At 39.5% G+C, this 20663-nt stretch overlaps 1 protein-coding gene across 2 annotated transcripts in view; it reads left to right on the plus strand.

Moving 5' to 3' along the window:
* Positions 1 to 20663, plus strand: part of LOC117532088 (protein jagged-2-like) — a 216973-nt gene that overhangs the window by 110378 nt on the left and 85932 nt on the right. For both annotated transcript variants that reach the window (XM_034195329.1, XM_034195330.1), the window contains exons 4-5: positions 1952 to 2206; positions 8847 to 8907. In XM_034195329.1, the coding sequence (XP_034051220.1) occupies positions 1952 to 2206; positions 8847 to 8907 (316 nt within the window). The remainder of the gene's footprint in view (positions 1 to 1951; positions 2207 to 8846; positions 8908 to 20663) is intronic.

Here is a 20663-nt window from a genome sequence, read left to right on the forward strand (position 1 = left end):
ATTCATGTCAATGGACCATGTTAAAAACAGAGAGCCTCTGCCACCTTGTGCTTGATGCACCTTGGTTTAAGCTTGATGTACGATGTGATCTAAGCATGGGAAAAATCACTCTGAAATATCAGGAGTTGAGTCTAGCGGTTGTGGCCCATTTTTTTCTGTGCTGTCCTGAGCTCGCTGAGCCGACAGTAGACAAACCAGAACTGGCTGAGCTCTGAGAGAAAAAAAAAAAAGAAAAAGATTTTTCCTGACTTTTGCCAAGTGGTGCTCAGAAAGAAAAGTCATACTTGTCTCTGCTTTATTTGCTGATTAAAAAAAATAACCCACCCCAATAAGTTTTGTGATCTATTCCTCCCCTACTTTGATTTTTTTTTTTTTTTTTACTTTTTTAAACATTATTCTTTTTCCTTGTGTTTAAATGACTGAAAGTTGCTATTGTATAATCCTAAATATTTTGCACACACTTAAACTCAATACCAAATTTCACAATAAATAAAAGAAACCATAATTTTCTGACTTCCAAGTCTAAGTGACATATTTAGTATCTTGAAAGTTTAAAATCCTTATCCTGGCATTGAGGGACCCCTCAAAGCCAGTAGAAGCAGCAAACCCTGCTGGGTCATGGCACTTTTGTTCCTTGAGAATGAGCTAAAGGGTCTTTCCGATGTCACCCTTCCTCGCCTGTTCCCTGTTTCTTATTATTTCCGGCCTGGCTCCAATGAAGTCGGGGCTGGATATCCTGAGGGGGAGATGGGAGAGGAGGAGGCAGACAGAAACACATTTTACAAAGCAGGAAAATTGAAAAAGTACTTTGGTTATCAAGCCTTCACAGATGGTGCTGCTACACATTCTGTTACAGCTACCCTCCCTTTCCTCTTCTTTCTTACGTTTGTTTTACCCCTCCAGCTTGTAAGAGGCTGAAGGGGTATTGTCGTCACTCTGGCATATGGGTGGGAGGGCAGGCAGGCGGGCATTCGGCAGCATCAACAATTGGCTTGTTAACATGATTGCTCTGAATTGGAGAGGTCTAGGGTCATGAAACGTCCATCAAAGGGGCATCAGATCAAGACGTAGGTCAAGTTGAGGTCAAAATCACAGGCCAAATTTTTGGCTTTTCTGGTTTTCCTAGGGTCACCAAACCTGGCCAGTTGGTTAAAAAGGCATGTTTTCTTTCAAGAAATTGCATAGACAAAATCTATATAAAGCTGAAATTTTGTTGGATTTTCAAATGTCCAGCGGCCATTGAATTAAGTGTGTGCACTTAATGCTTTTCTCACCAAAGTTAACAAATTCTTCATATTTTCATCAAAATCACATGTGACAGAAATTCAACAAAAATCGCTAGAATTGCAGGCAGAGACAGGACAGAAATAATGAAGAGTGATGGTGAAAGTGATGGTAAAACAGATAAAGAAACATGCTTATCAGATTCGTATGTGGAGGTCCCCCTTCTCACATTTTTTAACACTTGTGCATACTTGAAAAAATTGTTCAATCTTTTTCATTTTTTTGCAAGAAGATTTGTGAAAGAAATATGAGTGTAACATATTATACTCAAATGAAGTTTTAAGTTCCACGTACTTTTACCAATAAATGTGCTGTTTCCATAGAGGTGCCCAACTTGTAGGTGCATTGAGAAATAAGGACAAAGAAAGGACTTGATGTTGATTGATATCGTTATTGTTATTATTTTTGAAAATTTTTGAATTATCAACTGTCAGGAAAAACAAATACATGAAAATGTTACATTGGCTTATGTGGTATATTTCACTTTTTTGTCTACAATCTATTTTATTAAACATTAAAATGATTGTAGTGAATGAAGTTAATCTTTGTGTCTGAGCCAACTTTCTTTTTGATTCATAACGGAAACAACAACTGACATTCAAGGCTTGTAGAACTCAGCGGTGTTGGTGCCTTTCATATTTTTTTCATTGTATTTACTTTTTTCCAGATGATGAGCTGTTGATTGAACGTGGCATCCATAAAGGGATGATTAACCCTGGGGAGGAAAAGCAGGCTCTGGAGTATAAAAGCTTAAGCACCCGTCTGGAGTACACCATCCGTGTGCGCTGCGATGAACACTACTATGGCCTCAAGTGCAACAAAGTTTGCCGACCCCGTGATGACTACTTTGGCCACTATGTGTGTGACCAGTTTGGGAACAGAGGTTGCATGGAGGGCTGGACAGGGCCGGAATGCAAAATTGGTGAGACATGATGAACCTGTTCACTGTTCAATATAATCATATTCAATTCACATTTGAGATTTCAGATTTTATGTTGCCACACATCCAAAGGCTTTTCCTGCCACAAAACAAGTTTCCCTTATTTTACTCTGAACAAACTTCAGTTCCAGAATGTTTACTCCTATATATATATATATATATATATATATATATATATATATATATATATATATATATATATATATATATATATTTATACATGAGCCAATAAAATGTTCCCACTTTTGTAATCCAAAGAAGAGGAGTGTGAATTGAACATGTCATCAATTATTGAACTGTGCAGAAAACAAGAGACAAAGTGGGACACCTTTGGTATCAAATGTTAATTTATCTGTAAATAAAATTTTTGAATAAGTTCTCATTTCAAAAAACTTGTGTACGATCATAAAGTGGTAACATTTTATTGGCCCACCCTCTATATTTATATAATGGGGCTGAGTGGATCTTTGTCATTTGATTGGTGCTTTGTATGTCACGTGACATGGATTATTTGTCCCATTTGTGTTGTGTTGTATTCTTTAAATCAATTCAAATCAATTTTATTTATATAGCGCCAAATCACAACAAACAGTTGCCCCAAGGCGCTTTATATTGTAAGGCAAAAGCAATACAATAATTACAGAAAAACTGCATTCTGCATGCAATTTGGTTCCATTTGTTGTGCAAATTTGGTTCCATACATTTTGCACCATTGCATGGTGTGACCACCACCCACTAGTGGGGGAAGCATTTGGCTAAACATGGTGGAGTTTGTTTTGCTGACGGACGACGATTTACAGGAGCTAATTGACGGTGCTAATTCTTCTAACACACAAACACACACACACACACACACACACACACACACACAAAAAAACCCAAAAACAAATCCACTATGCTGTAAGACGTCTGGAGGCACAAAGGGCTGTTAGGGTGAAAAGCTGGATTCATTTCTGATGTGATTTTTCGCTGGACTGAGGAAGTACACAAAGTCTTTTTTTTTTTTTTTGGAGGCACGCAAAGTCAGTCCACGGCATCATGGACTGCATTGTCACAATTATTTTTGAACTAACTTTTTCCAAGTTGACTGAGAACAAGTTTGTGTTGGACTGTTGACCGTCAAAGCACCAGTGATGAACACCGAAATGTAAGTCCCATTTCTGTTGTTTATAAATTAATAAAATATCAAATGTCAAGGATCTATTTTAGCCACTACTGTATACAAATAATGAATGTTTTTCATTCTTGCAATGGAACAAATATTTAATTTGGTGAAAGCTGGAATCTTGAATGGAACATTTCATCTTTCACCTCTTGAAATATTCATACCATTGAACTTAGAAACATTCACTATATATACGAGGTCTATTAGAAAAGTATCCGACCTTATTATTTTTTTCAAAAACCATATGGATTTGAATCACGTGTGATTGCTTCAGCCAAGCTTGAACCTTCGTGTGCATGCGTGAGTTTTTTCACGCCTGTCGGTTGCGTCATTCGCCTGTGAGCAGGCTTTGAGTGAGGAGTGGTCCACCCCTCTTGTTATTTTTTTCATTATTTAGGAATGGCTCAGAGACTGCCGCTTTGCTTGATCAAAATTTTTTTCAGAAACTGTGAGGGACATCAAAGTGGACACCATTCGAAAAAGCTGTCGGTGGTTTTTCCATCGAGTGATTATCCGAGAAATTGTGGATGTGCCTGGACATGCCAGAACATGTCCTGTGAGGCTTCATCACAGTGTTGCTTTGCACCATGCGGCACCGCCGCGACGCGCGGAATTCCTCCGCACGTCTGTCTCAATGTGCCGAAAAAGTGCTGATGTCCACGTCTTTTCACAATTCCTGTGCTAGTCAGATGACATCCCGGATAAAACATAGCGTCCAGTTTGGAAATGAATGGCACATTCCACTGTTACAGGAGTTTTTGTCATGGAAAGAGGAGAGGAGGCTTCGCGCGTCGCGGCGGTGCCGCATGGCGCAAAACAACGCCGTGATGAAGCCTCACAGGACATGTTCTGGCATGTCCAGGCACATCCACAATTTCTCGGATAATCACTCAATGGAAAAACCACCGACAGCTGTCTGAACACCATCTCAAAGCCGTCCTGTGAGACCAAAATGGAGGTGGCTTTGTCTCGTTCCAGTAGCAAATCCATCGTGACGCGCAAAGTCTCTGCTCGGCTTTCCATGACAAAATCTCTTGTTAAAAGTGAAATCTGCTGGAAAATTGTTGCTGTCCAGCTCTTGTGATAACCAGAGAAATTTCACACGATGGTCACGGATCCATACAGCCATCCGTTTAGAAATTAAATGGTCGCTCAGCCTGTCAATGGCTTCGGAGCGCGGCACACCACCGGTCGCTCTGGGCCGTCCTTAAAGCTCTGTAATCTCTTTGAAGCCCATAAAATTTTCACCAAAAACCATCTGAATTTCTCGAATGGTGTCCACTTTGATGTCCCTCACAGTTTCTGAAAAAAATTTGATCAAGCAAAGCGGCAGTCTCTGAGCCATTCCTAAACAATGAAAAAAACGATGAGAGGGGTGGACCACTCCTCACTCAAAGCCTGCTTACAGGTGAATGACGCAACCGACAGGCGTGAAAAAACTCACACATGCGCACGAAGGTTCAAGCTTGGCTGACTCAATCACACGTGATTCAAATCCATATGGTTTTTGAAAAAAATAATAAGGTCGGATACTTTTCTAATAGACCTCGTATATATATATATATATATATATATATATACAGTAGTGTTATGTGACTAAAAAGATTAATCCAGGTTTTAAGTATATTTCTTATTGTTACATGGGAAACCAATAGATTCAGTAGATCCTCACAAATACAGCAAGACCAAGCATTCATGATATGCACACTCTTAAGGCTATGAAATTGGGCTATTAGTAAAAAAAAAGTAGAAAAGGGGGTGTTCACAATAATAGTAGCATCTGCTGTTGACGCTACAAACTCAAAACTATTATGTTCAAACTGCTTTTGTAGCAATCCCGTGAATCACTAAACTAGTATTTAGTTGTATAACCACAGTTTTTCATGATTTCTTCACATCTGTGAGGCATTAATTTTGTTGGTTTGGAACCAAGATTTTGCTCGTTTACTAGTGTGTTTGGGGTCATTGTCTTGTTGAAACACCCATTTCAAGGGCATGTCCTCTTCAGCATGAGGCAACATGACCTCTTCAAGTATTTTGACATATCCAAACTGATCCATGATACCTGGTATGCGATATATAGGCCCAACAGCATAGTAGGAGAAACATGCCCATATCATGATGCTTGCACCGCCATGCTTCACTGTCTTCACTGTCTGTGGCCCTTGGACCCAAAAAGAACAATTTTACTATTTTATTTTAATTTTATTTTATTTTATTTTAATCAGTCCACAAATATTCCTCCATTTCTCTTTAGGCCAGTTGATGTGTTCTTTGGCAAATTGTAACCTCTTCTGCACATGTCTTTTATTTAACAGTGGGACTTTGCGGGTGATTCTTGCAAATAAATTAGCTTCACATAGGCATCTTCTAACTGTCACAGCACTTACAGGTAAATCCAGACTGTCTTTGATCATCCTGGAGCTGATCAATGGGTGAGTCTTTGCCATTCTGGTTATTCTTCTATCCATTTTGATGGTTGTTTTCTGTTTTCTTCCTCGCGTCTCTGTTTTTTTTTTTTTTTTGTCCATTTTACAGCATTGGAGATCATTGTAGATGAACAGCCTATAATTTTTTGCACCTGCATATAAGTTTCCCCTCTCCAATCAACTTTTTAATCAAACTACGCTGTTCTCCTGAACAATGTCTTGAATGTCCCATTTTCCTCAGGCTTTCAAAGAGAAAAGCATGTTCAACAGGTGCTGGCTTTATCCTTAAATAGGGGACACCTGATTCACACCTTTTTGTTCCACAAAATTGACGAACTCACTGATTGAATGCCACATTACTATTATTGTGAACACCCCCTTTTCCACGTTTTTTTTACTAATAGCCCAATTTCATAGCCTAGAGTGTGAATATCATGAATGCTTGGTCTTGTTGGATTAATGAGAATCTACTGAATCTCCTGGTACCTTGTTTACCATGTAACAATAAGAAATATAGAAATATACTCAAAACCTGCATTAATCTTTTTAGTCACATAGCACTGCTATTATTGTGAACACTACTATATATATATATATATATGAATGTATATAGAGAGAGAGATAGGGCATCAAGAAGTGCAGTTGCTGCAGACTAAACTTCTAAACATCTTCTGTCTCAATGGCTGAGAACCCTCACCTCACTTTTCCCAAACATCACGCACAGCAGCAGCAGGTGGAACACCTGCAGGAGCGCGCTGATGAGCATTGGAACGAGACTTTTGGCCGACTTGGTGTCACTGTCCTTCTTCAGCATACTACAGCAATGAAACTGAATGTGGTGCAGCAGGATTTAATTGTGTGCACTTCAAAGATGAACGCTGTCATGCTCTATTAAGGATCACCACTAATCAAGACAGCTCCACACAGTCAGTTGCAACCTCCATGACATGAGGTGAAATGAGGGTGGTGCGTGACATTCATGGAAGATTTTTTGACAGCCAAAGCCATGCTCCACGAATATCACGCACCAACATGCACTATTAACAAACCTATTTAGATGCGTTAAGTCACGTTAAGAATGTCAGGAATGTGCTAAGAATGACACAAATATGACATTCATAATTTGTCTTGCCTATGTGTTATCGCAGCATAAGAAACATTTCAAGTGAATAGAAGATGTAGAAAGGACAAATGGTTTGCTCACTGGGTAATTTGCACATTTTTAATAAAAAGAATTAATGAATTTACTGTGTGCCAAAGATCAGAGCACAGTGCATAATGTCAAGGTCAGCAAATGTTTCCTCTCCAGCAAGGGCACCTAAGGTTTTCGTTTACGCAACCCTACCGAACAGCCAGTCCATGCAAGAATCGAACAGTGTGGGACCCAGAACACATCCTTGATAAATGTCAGTATTCACTAGGAAAAATTCAGTGCATAAACCAAATGAGACACACGCTACTTATTTGTAAACACGTACTATGCAGTGGATAGAGTACTCGCAGCTATAAAGGACCAAGCAACTCAAATACAGGTGCTGGGGGGGTCGAGTCGAGGATGAGAGCAGGATAGCTAGTGTGGAGCCACAATGGAATTGCTACAAGCTAAAGTGACAAAGCTGAAGAAATAAGTGAGTGGAATGGTGGAACACATTGACAATTTGGAGAATTGTGCATGTTGGTGTAATGTTCATGTGGTGGGACTGAAGGTACAGAAGGAACAGATACTGTGAGTTTTATGGAAACATGGATACCTGAGTATCTCAAAATGACAACCAGAATAGGAGGATTAAGTTGGATCATGCACACTGCTCCTTAGCGCCAAGACCTATATACTATTGGATTGGCTTGAGCTATGTTTTGTTTCTGTTTTTCTTTTCTTTTCATTTTTTTTCTGGTTTGCACTGTTGGTGTTTCTCTAGAAAATAAGAAAACAACAAAAATAAAAAAGGTAAATAAATAAATAAATAAATAAATAAATAAATAAAAACACATACTATGCACTTGCACTTGTTATGTATACAAAAAATAATTTTTTTTTTTTTTTTTTTTTGCCTATAGTCAGCTGATGATATCGAGTGTTAGATATGATTATGAATATAGACGTGAATATTTCTTGTCCAATCCTACCTCTAACCCTTTATTTATCTGTGGAGTTTCATGATCCAGGCAGAGAACAATAACATGACAAGCCCAGCAATCACAGGACCTCTGTTTTGTTTTGTTTTTGTTTTGTTTTGCTTTTTTAAAATCATAGCATTTTGCATCGCCAATGCATTCTTGTCATGTAACCACTATCAGCTAATAAATGCACTTCTTGACTTTAAAATTAAATGGTTCCTTCCCTATCTGCCAAATTCTCTGCACTGAAAAGATCACTTGTTTGTATTTTATTGTCCCAGCATCCGCCTGTTTTCTCTGACTGTGATCTCCCGGGGTAGTGCTTATATTGTCACTCCCCAGTCTCCTACAGGTCAAACTGCAGGGTTGGATGACGTCGGAGTCTCGACGCTCAAAATTATGCACTTAACATACATAAATATCAGTCAACATGCATTGGCTGAATGAAGTGAACATAAATTGAAATTATTTTTTTTAATTACAAACAACTGACCCCAAATATCCACTTCATAACGAAAACATTTAAATATTCCAGTCACATGGTTTCAGCTTTCTCACTTTTTTTTTTCTTTTTTTTTTTAACTCACTGCCTTTTTTGGAAAAGAATTTGGAAGTTCCTGCCAAGTGTCACAGTGTAAGAATCTGAAGAATGCTTGGAAACTCTCATCAGTGCCGGAGATCCTTCCCATTAACGTTTTTTTAGCTTGCCATCCATTGTCACCACAGCATAGAGGTTCGTGAACACACAACCACAGGAAATGAGGTTTTAATGGTTTGAAGGCTAGCGCAGTGCAGTCCCAGACACACATCCAGACGTGACAGAATGTTAGCTTTTGAGACATGATGGCGAATAATAAGACCAACACTGTATGTGTTTTTAACACATTTCTCCTTTTTTGCTTTTAATCAGCCATCTGCAAACAAGGATGCAGCCTCCAACACGGGACGTGCAACATGCCTGGCGAGTGCAAGTGAGTCAACTCAGCTTTATTGTCCATATTTGTTTCTATTTTTTTCCCCACTTTGTTCCCACTGCTGTGCCATAAGAAAATATGGTCTTGTTTTGATGGAAACCCCCATAAGAGCTTAATGAGAATTTTCGCAGCGAAAGTCCACCCAAGCAGAGCAACACACTGGGCGAAGGAGGCGCGTCCGTCACCACGTGACCCCCGCAGATTTGTAGCGTCTGATTGTGCCTAACGCGGCATAACCCGCGATAAACGAAATCCGCAAAGTAGCGCTATTTATTACACTTATTATAGATGTTTTAAGGCTGTAAAACCCCTCACTACACACTTTTCTCAAACAGGCATTAACATTTTCTCACTTTTCTCTCTTGTGTAAACACTCTCTTTTTTCTTCCGTGTGAGAAGATTATAAACAGACACACGCAGAACACAATGCGCGGCTCTCCCTTCACTCACTGGCTCCGGGGGTACGGATGCGGGACCCGCAAAGAATCCAAGTCCTCTCTCGGTGGCCACGGAGCTCTGCGGCTATGATCAACATCCGGATCAAAACAGCGAGCATAGCCTCTGGACCTGTTGCCAGATTTGGCGCAATTATGCACAGTAGACAGGAGGGCGGCAGTGTGATTGGCAGTGAGAGCAATCGCGGTGATTTTTTTAAAAATATTTTGTTAGTCAAGAGAGGTGGCGGATCACAGATCCAGTATAAATAGCTGGCGGAGCCAAAGTCAGAGGTTCCGGAGCGCACGTCCGAGGTTCCGGAGCACGCTCCGGCTTGCTCCCCCTCAAATTAAGCCCTGCTATAAGCTGATTTGAAGCTTACACTGTGTTCTTGGGGAAAAAGCCTATAAAAATCCACAAATTAGCTGCATCATTGCAAAAGTCACAGTGTTCAAATCGTGTGAAAAAATTAGCGGCTAATAGTTCAGAAATTACGGTACACCAATCAGGCCTGTACGGTAGAGTGGCCAGATGGAAGCCACTCCTTAGTACAACCCCAATTCCAATGATGTTGGGACGATGTGTAAAATGGAAATAAAAACAGAATACAATGATTTGCAAATCCTCTTCAACCTATATTCAATTGAATACACCACAAAGACAAGATATTTAATGTTCAAACTGATAAACTTTATTGTTTTTGTGCAAATATTTGCTCATTTTGAAATGGATGCCTGCAACACGTTTCAAAAAAGCTGGGACATTGACATTGTCTTGCTGAAATAAGCAGGGACGTCGCTGAAAAAGACGTTGCTTGGATGGCAGCAGGTGTTGCAGGTGGATGTACCTTTCAGCATTGATGGTACCATTACATATGTGTAAGTTGCCCATGCCATGGGCATTAACACATCCCCATACCATCACAGATGCTGGTTTTTGAACTTTGCGCTGGTAACAGTCTGGATGGTCTTTTTCCTCTTTTGTCCGGAGGACACAACGTCCATGATTTCCAAAAACAATTTGAAATGTGGACTCATCAGACCACAACACACTTTCCACAATGCGTGTGTCCATTTCAAATGAGCTCGGGTGCAGAGAAGGTGGCAGCGTTTCTGGATGTTGTTGATGTATGGCTTTCGCTTTGCATGGTCGAACAAGTTGCACTTGTAGATGTAGCGATGAACTGTGTTAACTGACAGTGGTTTTCTGAAGTGTTCCTGAGCCCTCGTAGTAAAATCCTTTACACAGTGATATTGGTTTTTAATGCAGTGCCGCCTGATTGAATGAAAAAAAAAAGAACCCAGCAGATGCATTTTCAGTTCTGTGGCACAATCGAGTACAAAAATTAAAAATGTTTTTGCACATTTTGTCTGTACTTGGCCTGATTTTGCTTCCCTTAGCCTCTCTGTTCATATGGTGTGTGTGTGTGTGTGTGTGTGTTTTGTTTTTTGTTTTCTGTCTGGGCCCCAGTGTCTTTTTTTTCTGAATGCTCTACAGGAGAATGGAGCATATATGGTTGCATGCAGCCACCTCCAAAACAAACAAACAAAAAAACAATGTATTTAGTATACTTTTCCAGGGCAAACCACCTTTTTTTTGCAGCCACTCAAAATGCTTTTAAGTCAAAAATCCTTGAACTTTTCAGAAAGATGCTGTGACATCACTGCAGTGCCTTTTTAGGCAGTTGGGAAGAGAAGTTTTTTTTTTTGCTGATTTGTCACTCAAAATGTATCACAATAGATACAAAAAAAATTATTAAAAAATGTTTGTGGTAACAGATTGGGCAAACACTTGGTTATTGCTGAGGGTGAGTACTTTTATTGCCATAAGATAGTTGCTCCATCACAGTACATCGATCGTAGCTCAGTGGTAAAGGGATCGAAGGTCACAGGCATTCAATGTTGGTTTTCGGCCTTGCCGTTTACATGTAGAAAGTTCTCCAGATTCTTTGAATTTTCTGATTATATGATGGACTGTAGATGATGGAATCCCTAACTTCCTTGCAATTGAATGTTGAGAAACATTGTTCTTAAACTGTTGGACTGTTTTTTTGAATGAATGAAAACTGTTTATTTCGAACATTTGATACAACAACAATTACAAGATAGATCAGTAAAGACAACAACAAAAAAGTTCCTACTGTGTACCCAACATGTCCGAAAAGGGGTAGGGTGAAGCATCAGCTTATTTATCCCTACCCCTTCTTCCCCACAACCAGTAATACCCTTTGCCACATATACACATAAATTCCTACACACCTAAACCGATATCAATATATATATATATACATATATATACACACACATACATATACACATCAACATACACATATATACACATATACATATATACACATATATATACACAAACATAAATATACACCTACACATACCTACTTACATACAAAATACTATATATTTACAAGCCGAAGCAGTTTTTCATGCAGTTGTTCACAAAGTGGTAATCCTTGCCCCATCTTTGCTTGTGAATGGCTTCGGCTCATTGAATGGTTTGTTCCAGCTTTCACCGAATTAAATATTCATTCCATTAAAAGAAAGTAAAAACATTAAATATTTTTGTTATATAATGACTAAAATAAATCCTTGTCATTTGATATTTTATTAATTTATAAACAACAGAAAAGTGACTTACATTTTGGTGTTCCACTGTAACGTGTCGTCTGTGCACTGGCTTTGGACCTCCATAAAAAAAGACTTTGTGTAGTTCCTCAGTCCAGCCAAAAATCACATCAGCGTTTCATGTGAAAAGGTCTTCATGCATCCAGATCACTTACAGCGGAGTGGATTTTGTGCATATGTGTGCATATTTATATAATCACACATACGCTCACACCGCTCACACAATATTTTGCCATACAAGTTGCTCCACTGTACAACAGGAGCAACTTGGGCTTTCAGGACATTTTCCAAGGAACCTTAGTGATTTTTCTGGGATTATATTGATATATTAACTTCATAAACATATTAATCTGTCAACTTTTGTGTGTCATGTTTGATGGAAATTTCACCATGACCATAATACTATGTTAGATGTTTGTTATTGCAAATTTGCAGTCCTCTGTCAGTGTTATATTTTGTACATGAGTAGCACAAGGCACCTGGAACCTTTGACTGTGGCATTTCCAGCTTCCACTTCACTCAAAAATGTGTTTTCTGATATAATAATTACATCTTCAGGGAAATCTATTTTCAACACACACAAGTGTGGTACTTATTTTGCAATGCTCTGCTGAAGGGAGCAGCAGCTTTCTTCCTACTTACATGAAATTGAAGTTTCTCAAGAGCATCACAAACACAACTCAGCTCAAAGTATGCAGGCCGGTTACAGCAGCAGTTGTGGGTGGTTGAGCACTGCTTTATTTGAAAAATGTTTCAAGGGGACAGTGCTAACCACTTGCACCATCTTGCCAGCTGACTGTGTGCTATTATTACGTTTACCCAGTGGCGAAACAAGTATTCAGACCTAAGATCAGTAATGCCACACTGTAGAAATACTGTATTACAAGTAAAAGTCCTGCATTGAAAATGTTGAAGCAAAACTGCACTTGGATCAAAATGTTATCAATATATATACTGTATATATATATATATATATATAGAGAGAGAGAGAGAGAGAGAGAGAGAGAGAGAGAGAGAGAGAGAGAGATTAATGCTGCAAAATTGCAAAATGTGATTTCTTAACATATTTTTTATTTTATGTGACTTTACCGTTGAGGAGCTTGTGATTTTTATGGCGTATTAAAGGCTTACTGATTTAATAATATAGTTTGCTCGACGGCTTTATGTACAGTATGTTCCCCTTCACACACACCCCAGTGCCATTGAAATGTCCCAAGGTCCTAGACCTTCAACAGATCTTGCTGCATGGAAACAAATGCCAACTTTAGCTATAAAACCTTTTACCATATATAGAGTAAATATATGGAGTATATTTTGAAACTTAATGAGGGCAAGACAGAGGTTATGCTGTTTGGAAGTACCCTTGTTGACTTGGGACCTCCTAAGGATTTTGTACGTCCCAAGGTCACCAGCCTTGGCGTCACGATAGACAGCGATTTTAAATTTGATAAACAAATCAATGGTGTTTTGAAATTGTGCTTTTATCATCTTCGTCTTTTATCAAAGGTAAAACCATTTTTATCTTTCAGCCTTTTTGAACAAGTTGTGCACTCTTTTGTTTCAAGTCGTCTGGACTACTGTAACACACTTTATTTCGGCATTAGCCCACAGGCTCTTTCCCGTTTGCAGTTAGTCCAGAACGCTGCAGCGTGACTTTTAACAGGAGCCTGGAAGCGTGATCACATAACCCCAATTCTTGCATCTTTGCACTGGCTTCCTATTAATTTTAGAATTGATTTTAAGATTTTATTGTTTGTTTTTAAAGCTTTGAATGGAATGGCCCCTCAATACATCATTGACCTCCTACAAATTTACTCTCCGGCGCGTGCTCTGATGTCAGAGGGCCATTTCCAGCTCGTGGTACCCAAGACGAGACTTAAAACCAGGGGGGACAGGGCTTTCTCTGTGGCTGGCCCCAGACTTTGGAACGCTCTGCCCCTCCACGTCCGAACAGCCCCCACAGTGGAGTGTTTTAAGTCTCGTCTGAAGACCCATTTTTATTCACTGGTTTTTAATACTGAGTGAGTTGTGTGGTCCTCTGTTTTATTGGTTTTGTTTTTATTTTGGTAGATTTTATTGGTTTTACTTTTTGTATGCTGTATGTATTTATTTATTTATCTTGTACATTTTAGTTAATTTTATTGTTAATTTTCTTATTTTTAATTTTTGACTACTGGAGTTTTATCTATCGTGATTCTATTGTATGTGCAGCACTTTGGAACATTTTTGTTGTTAAATGTGCTATATAAATAAAGTGGATTGGATTGGATTGGATATGGAGTAGAAGTATAAAGTATAAGAAAATACAAATATAGAAGCAAAGTTCAAGTGTCCTAGGCTCTTGCAGACATAATGACTTTCCACCATTGCATTTACCACCACTCTAGAAACAGAAATCTCTATGTAAGGATCTCATTATATAAAGCTGAAACAGATCTGCAACACTAAATGGTGTTAAAATAATTTTTTTGTTTTGCAAAGTTCATGAAATACTGCTTTAATTAGATATGATTACAGTTCTACTGTAATATGGCTGCAGACACCAAATCCTAAAAAAAAAAAAAAAAAAAGAAAAGAAAAGAAAAAGCTGAGCAGGCAGACTGGATGAAATGTTTAGTTGATATAATTGCACATGAAGATTTACATTTGGACAGAGCAGAGCCAAAACGGTGCTCTCAAAGCCTCATGTTGTAAGGGGCGGAGCTGTGGGCATCATGCAGACGCGAGTTTGATTTAGTTAAGTTCTCGTAAAATAGTGAAACTGACATTCCTTATTGGAAATGGCCGGAGGATCCGAAGGATTGGAATGGAGAGGAACACCCTGGAATGTGCCTCAACTTGTGAATTTCAAGCTTTATCTCAACTGTGCACACATACAGACAGCGAAAGAACGAAATAGAGAGGTGCGAGGATTGCAGAAGGAGCCGCTAATAGGATAATTCTTTGGCAAAAAAATTATATAAAAAGTTGAATTTATGTTTTTAGCTGCATTTTCATGATTGTGGGAGACCTGCAGACGTGAATAAGCTTTAAGCTAACTCTGGTACAATACATCAAATGGAAACATTTATATTCTTTATTATACATGGTCCCTTTATAAATAAATGGAAAAAAAAAAAAATCCAGCAGATGCATTTTCAGTTCTGTGGCACAATCGAGTACAAAAATTAAAAAAGTTTTTGCACAATTTGTCTGTACTTGGCCTGATTTTGCTACCCTTAGCCTCTCTGTTCATATGGTGTGTGTGTGTGTTTTGTTTTTTGTTTTCTGTCTGGGCCCCAGTGTCTTTTTTTTCTGAATGCTCTACAGGAGAATGGAGCATATATGGTTGCATGCAGCCACCTCCAAAACAAACAAACAAACAAACAAAACAGTGTATTTAGTATACTTTTCCAGGGCAAACCACCTTTTTTTTGCAGCCACTCAAAATGCTTTTACGTCGAAAATCCTTGAACTTTTCAGAAATATGCTGTGACATCACTACAGTGCCTTTTTAGGCAGTTGGGAAGAGAAGTTTTTTTTTTTTTTTTTTGCTGATTTGTCACTCAAAATGTATCACAATAGATACAAAAAAAAAATTAATTAAAAAATGTTTGTGGTAACAGATTGGGCAAACACTTGGTTATTGCTGAGGGTGAGTACTTTTATTGCCGTAAGATAGTTGCTCCATCACAGTACATCGATCGTAGCTCAGTGGTAAAGTTTCTGACTGGCAATCAGAGCTTTTGGAAAGTGTGGGTTCAAAAAATGTGGGTGACATGTATTTATTTTTTTTTTTCTTTTCACAGCAGCTGGACGATGTGGATACACATTGCATGCTGCAGCCCGCATGCAGGAAACTGTCACAACATGTATTTTTTTATTTATTTTTTCTTCACAGCAGCAGGTGTGAAGAAAAAATAAATGCGAGCAGTGTGGGCCACATTGCGGAGCAGGAACACTGCTGTGTTCCCGCGTGCACGAACTATCGCAGCAGCATCATGTATGCTTGCCCATCGGCACAATGTTTCATGGTGCGCTCATACAAGCTGTTCCAACATGAGTTGTACATATTCGCACTATGTGTGAAGGGGCCCTAAAAGCCAAGTGGAATGTTGATAGGACTAATATTTTTGCACAAATTACAGATATTACATAACAACAGTGAACAATGGACAGTGATAATTACATTCTGCACTCATAAGCCATTCCAGCAGGGGGCTGTAAATCACGTATATATTAAAAGCTAAGTGGCCTCACGTGGCTTTTTCAAGAGCAAATTCACGTGCTGATGTGTTTGTTAAAACTGATGCAACTTCAAAACAAGACTCATAGATAATACATTAGTCAAGGCCCCTTCACACATAGTATGAATGTGGTCACACTGCGCATTAATTGCGCATGAAGGAATCGTATGTAAATCGAAGCTGCCTCCAACTCCTCGTACACCTGTTGCTACAACTATTTGCACACACCAGCGGCTGAAAGACAGTGTGCGCTGTGAGAGCCCATTTGATCCCTCTCACGACAGGTGTTGGCTAAATTCCAGGTCTCACACACACACACACACACACACACACACACACACACACACACACACACACACACACACACACACACACACACACACACACACACACATACACACACATACACACACACACACACACACACACACACACACACACACACACACACACACACACACACACACACACACACATCTAAGACCGCTCGCTTGACACTTAGAAAACATGTGGCCATTCGTGCTATTTGTACAAAAACAGTCAGCAGATGATCACTGTTGAGCTGGATGTGAAATTTGTCTAAGTGCCCCCATGACAGTGGAGTTACAAAAAGCCATACCCATGTGGTGCATGTGTCTCGCATCTGTGCGCGTGTGTTGTGCACCCACCACCCGCTCCCCCAACACATGTGGCGTGCCAGGGGGAGCACACTTGCATAAAATATTTATATGTATGTACAGATCTGATCACATGGGGGCCGGACAGCGAGGTCTGATCACACACAACACGGGGAGGGGCCTGTCAGCTGATTGCAGCACACTGACAGCTGGATGACGGCTCAGTGCACACATTACAAACACAAAACCCACCGCCAGGACAGTTATATAAATAATTCCGAAAATACCTACATAACAAATAACAAAAACGAATGACCACATAACACAGAGTGACACGTTGGTCTGGGTGCTGAACAGACGGGGGGGGGTGTCTGCCCACAGCCACTGCTATTGAGATCTCTGCTCCTGGATGTCCCAGCTGGAGAACACGTACCGTGTTCTGAAGGACATGAACTTGCAACATTTCTCCATGAGGTGCATGTCTCTGCCTGCTGTCCTCATGTGGAAATACATAAAACAGCTTTCGCCTTTGTGCCGGGCTGCAGCAACTGCGCACAGCCACCTAGTCCATGTCCTTGTTGATTTCATGCATTTTCCGCTCCATTTACAGGCCAGCAGTGGTAGCGCAGAGGTAAAGTTTCTGGCTGGCAGTCAGAGCTTTTGTAAATTGTAGGTTTGAAACCTATGGGTAGCATGTATTTTTCTTTTTTTTCATGCTCCAGCTGTTCGCAGTGTGTTCCATTAAACCGTGCATGAAACTGTGCACGAAACAGCATCGCTCACGCCTGCCTGTCAGCTCGATGTTTTCGTGGTTTGCACATATGAGCTGTTCCGCCGTGATTCACCCTGATTTGTACTTATTCGTACTGTGTGTGAAGGAGCCTAACACAGAATATTGTGTATCCTGAAGTGCTGCAAACTGTAAATCAAAGGAAATATCTCAAGTTTGCCAGTTTTAAAACATTACATCATCTAAATGGGCCAAATAATAAATACAATTATTCACAAAACTTTCTCATTTTAATTTCCTGCACTTTCACTTAAAATCATTATAAAACAAACTTTGCATAATTGATTACCACCCTTGAAAAATGGCACCTACCTATTTTATAAACATTACCTAGTCTACACCCTGTGGATCCCCACGGGCAACGCACTAGTCATACTGTCATGTTGTATGGCAATATAACTGTGAACAAATTCACTGTTTATTTAAATATTCAACTGTTTTCCATTCATTTTTACTGTGAAGATTTTTTCCCTCTTTTTTGTACTTGTACTGTATTACTGGTTTTACTGTGTGGGTGGTGACACTGCACTAAAGTGTAAACTTCTGTATTGCATCTCACACACATATTACTGTGACAGAACTTACACAAAGAACACTTTAATGGAGTACAAAAAATGGAATATATTCCCTTGGACACAGTGTTTTCAGCCTCTGAAAATGGCAAGGACATATTGCACACCTCCAAGCTTTTACAATGTTAGGGTTAGCAAGTAGTAGAAGCAAGTACCTATGCAGTTATGCAGTGAAGATTCATTCTTGTTTGCAAAAGTTGAATGAATAATTAGGGAAACTTAAGCACAAATTCTCTGATTTGAAAGGTTCGCTGTTGCATCTTGGGTTTCCTGGGAGGATCTTTGGTTACATTTGAATGACTTTGTGTCAAATTAACAGTTACGTAGGGAGACACACATGAGGTGTCTGACATATATTATGAGGGAATGTCAGACACCTCATGTGTGTCTCATATGAGGCACACATGAGGTATATATAGGTATATAATGTCAAATATACCCCATGGCCATAAAGTGGCCATGGGGTATATTTTCTTGAGCATGATTCAGCATACATGTGCCTCAGTGTTGAAGACCCTGGCAACTAGAAAGGCCAAGGAGGATGCCCATATCCCACTTGGTTAGAGCAGATAGAATGTCATAGCAACGGACTAGATGTCTGTCTGGGTGGTTGCCATCCAAGACCCATGGTGTTCCATAATGTGGTGGATGTGACAACACGTTCCACCAGTGCATGGTCCCAAACCTGACCTGACTTGGCTGCTGCAGTACAAGCTATATCTCAATGAAACATTACACTTGAAAATGAAAGACAGTATTGGCTAAACATTTTCATAATATATTGTTAAAATGATCATTTTTGTATCTAAAAGAAAGAAAAATAATGGGCTTTTGGAATGCATACACAAGTAATGAGACCCAAAGCCTGATACAGTAGAACTGATATAGAAATTTTTACTGTCAAAGAATCATTATATTCCAGATATATCTTTTAAGTTCAATTAAGTAATAGTCAAATATTTTCTTGGACTATAGTCACAGAGATAGAATGTGAATCAACAGCACTCCTTCTGTGAAATGGGAGGGCTGCTATACTTTCGTGTTTGCTGAAGTAAGACTTCTGACATTTGTCTGGGACCATTTCAGTCTTTATAGCTCAGTTTCCTTCTGAGGACTTAGGTAAGATTACAGGTGTTCTCTTTCACCACAAGCATTTTTTGGACATGATTAAACAACAGAAATGCCAACAAACACACCTGTGGAGAAATACTGCACAGCTGTTTGTTTTACCCTTCGAGTTGGTTGCCATGGTGTACAGTGGCAAGGAGGCAACACTGACCTTGACTATTTGTCAGTGCGTTCTCATTACTGCCACCTGCAGTTTTGAAGAAATTTACCACCAGTTTTTTTTTTTTTTTTTTTTTTCTGTTGGTGTACACTCATCATGTCAACATGCATAGCAGCCCCTCAGTCAAGTGTAACCAAGATTTTTACGCTGCCTCTTTTACAATTTGGATCAATCATCTTTAGGAGATTGTTGAAAAAAGTATTTTTCTGAGGGAAAACTTGAATTATATATGTGTGGGGGGTGGTGGTGGTGGTGGGGGAGACAGACAGTGAATTTAGTTTGTTTTAAAGAATTATTTTTGGCTAAAAAGCTTTTTTTGTAATAACATCAAGATTTGCAATGTGTATAGAACAGTCTTGACAAATCAAGAGTGTTATTTAAAAAAGAAAGCTACAGTGTGTAGGATTAACGAAGCCACCATGCTGTTACGGTGGATTAGTGGTTAGCACTGGTGCCTCACAGCAAAAAGGTCATGGGATCGATTCCCACCTGTGGGAATTGGAGTGGAGTTTGCGTGGGTTTCCTCCGGTTTCACATTTAACGACATGCAGGTTCGGAAAACTGTTAACTTCATAATTGTCAAGGTCTCCTTTGCAAAAGAGGTCTCAATGTCAAAGGACTAACCTGGTTAAATAAACATTAAAGTATGGCATGTTTATTAGCAGACTTGGAATACAGAATTCTTAACCATCTGTTCCTTATAACCTGCAACATGGAATTGATGCATTTTCATGAGCTTTGACTGACCCCTTCGTATCAACATGAGAGCAGGTTCCCACATGGAGGCCACCATGATGAGGCTCCATGAAGCTACAGTAGCCCAAATGGGACATACTTGCCCCATGTTTTGCTTTTTGCATTGTGGCTGGAACACAGAGGAAACCAGAAGAGGAATCAGTGATTGCCCCCTTATGGACTGTCTAGTGGTTTCTAGTATCGACTGTATATTAGACAGACCTTCCAGGATATCACTTGTAGGTGGAGATAGTCCTTGACTCCACCAAAGTCCCAGCCAGCTCATAATTAATTGGGCAAAGAGGTGGCATGTGGGAAAAACTGGCACCTTGGCGGGACAAATGAAGGCCAAACATAGACTCCATTTCTTTGGTTGTGGTGTTTCATTGATGCATTGATCCATTTGTGGACTGAGTATTAGATTTCATAACAGTGGGCTTGGGTGTGGTTA

This window comes from Thalassophryne amazonica, chromosome 19, assembly GCF_902500255.1.
Source record: "Thalassophryne amazonica chromosome 19, fThaAma1.1, whole genome shotgun sequence".
Taxonomy (NCBI): domain Eukaryota; kingdom Metazoa; phylum Chordata; class Actinopteri; order Batrachoidiformes; family Batrachoididae; genus Thalassophryne; species Thalassophryne amazonica.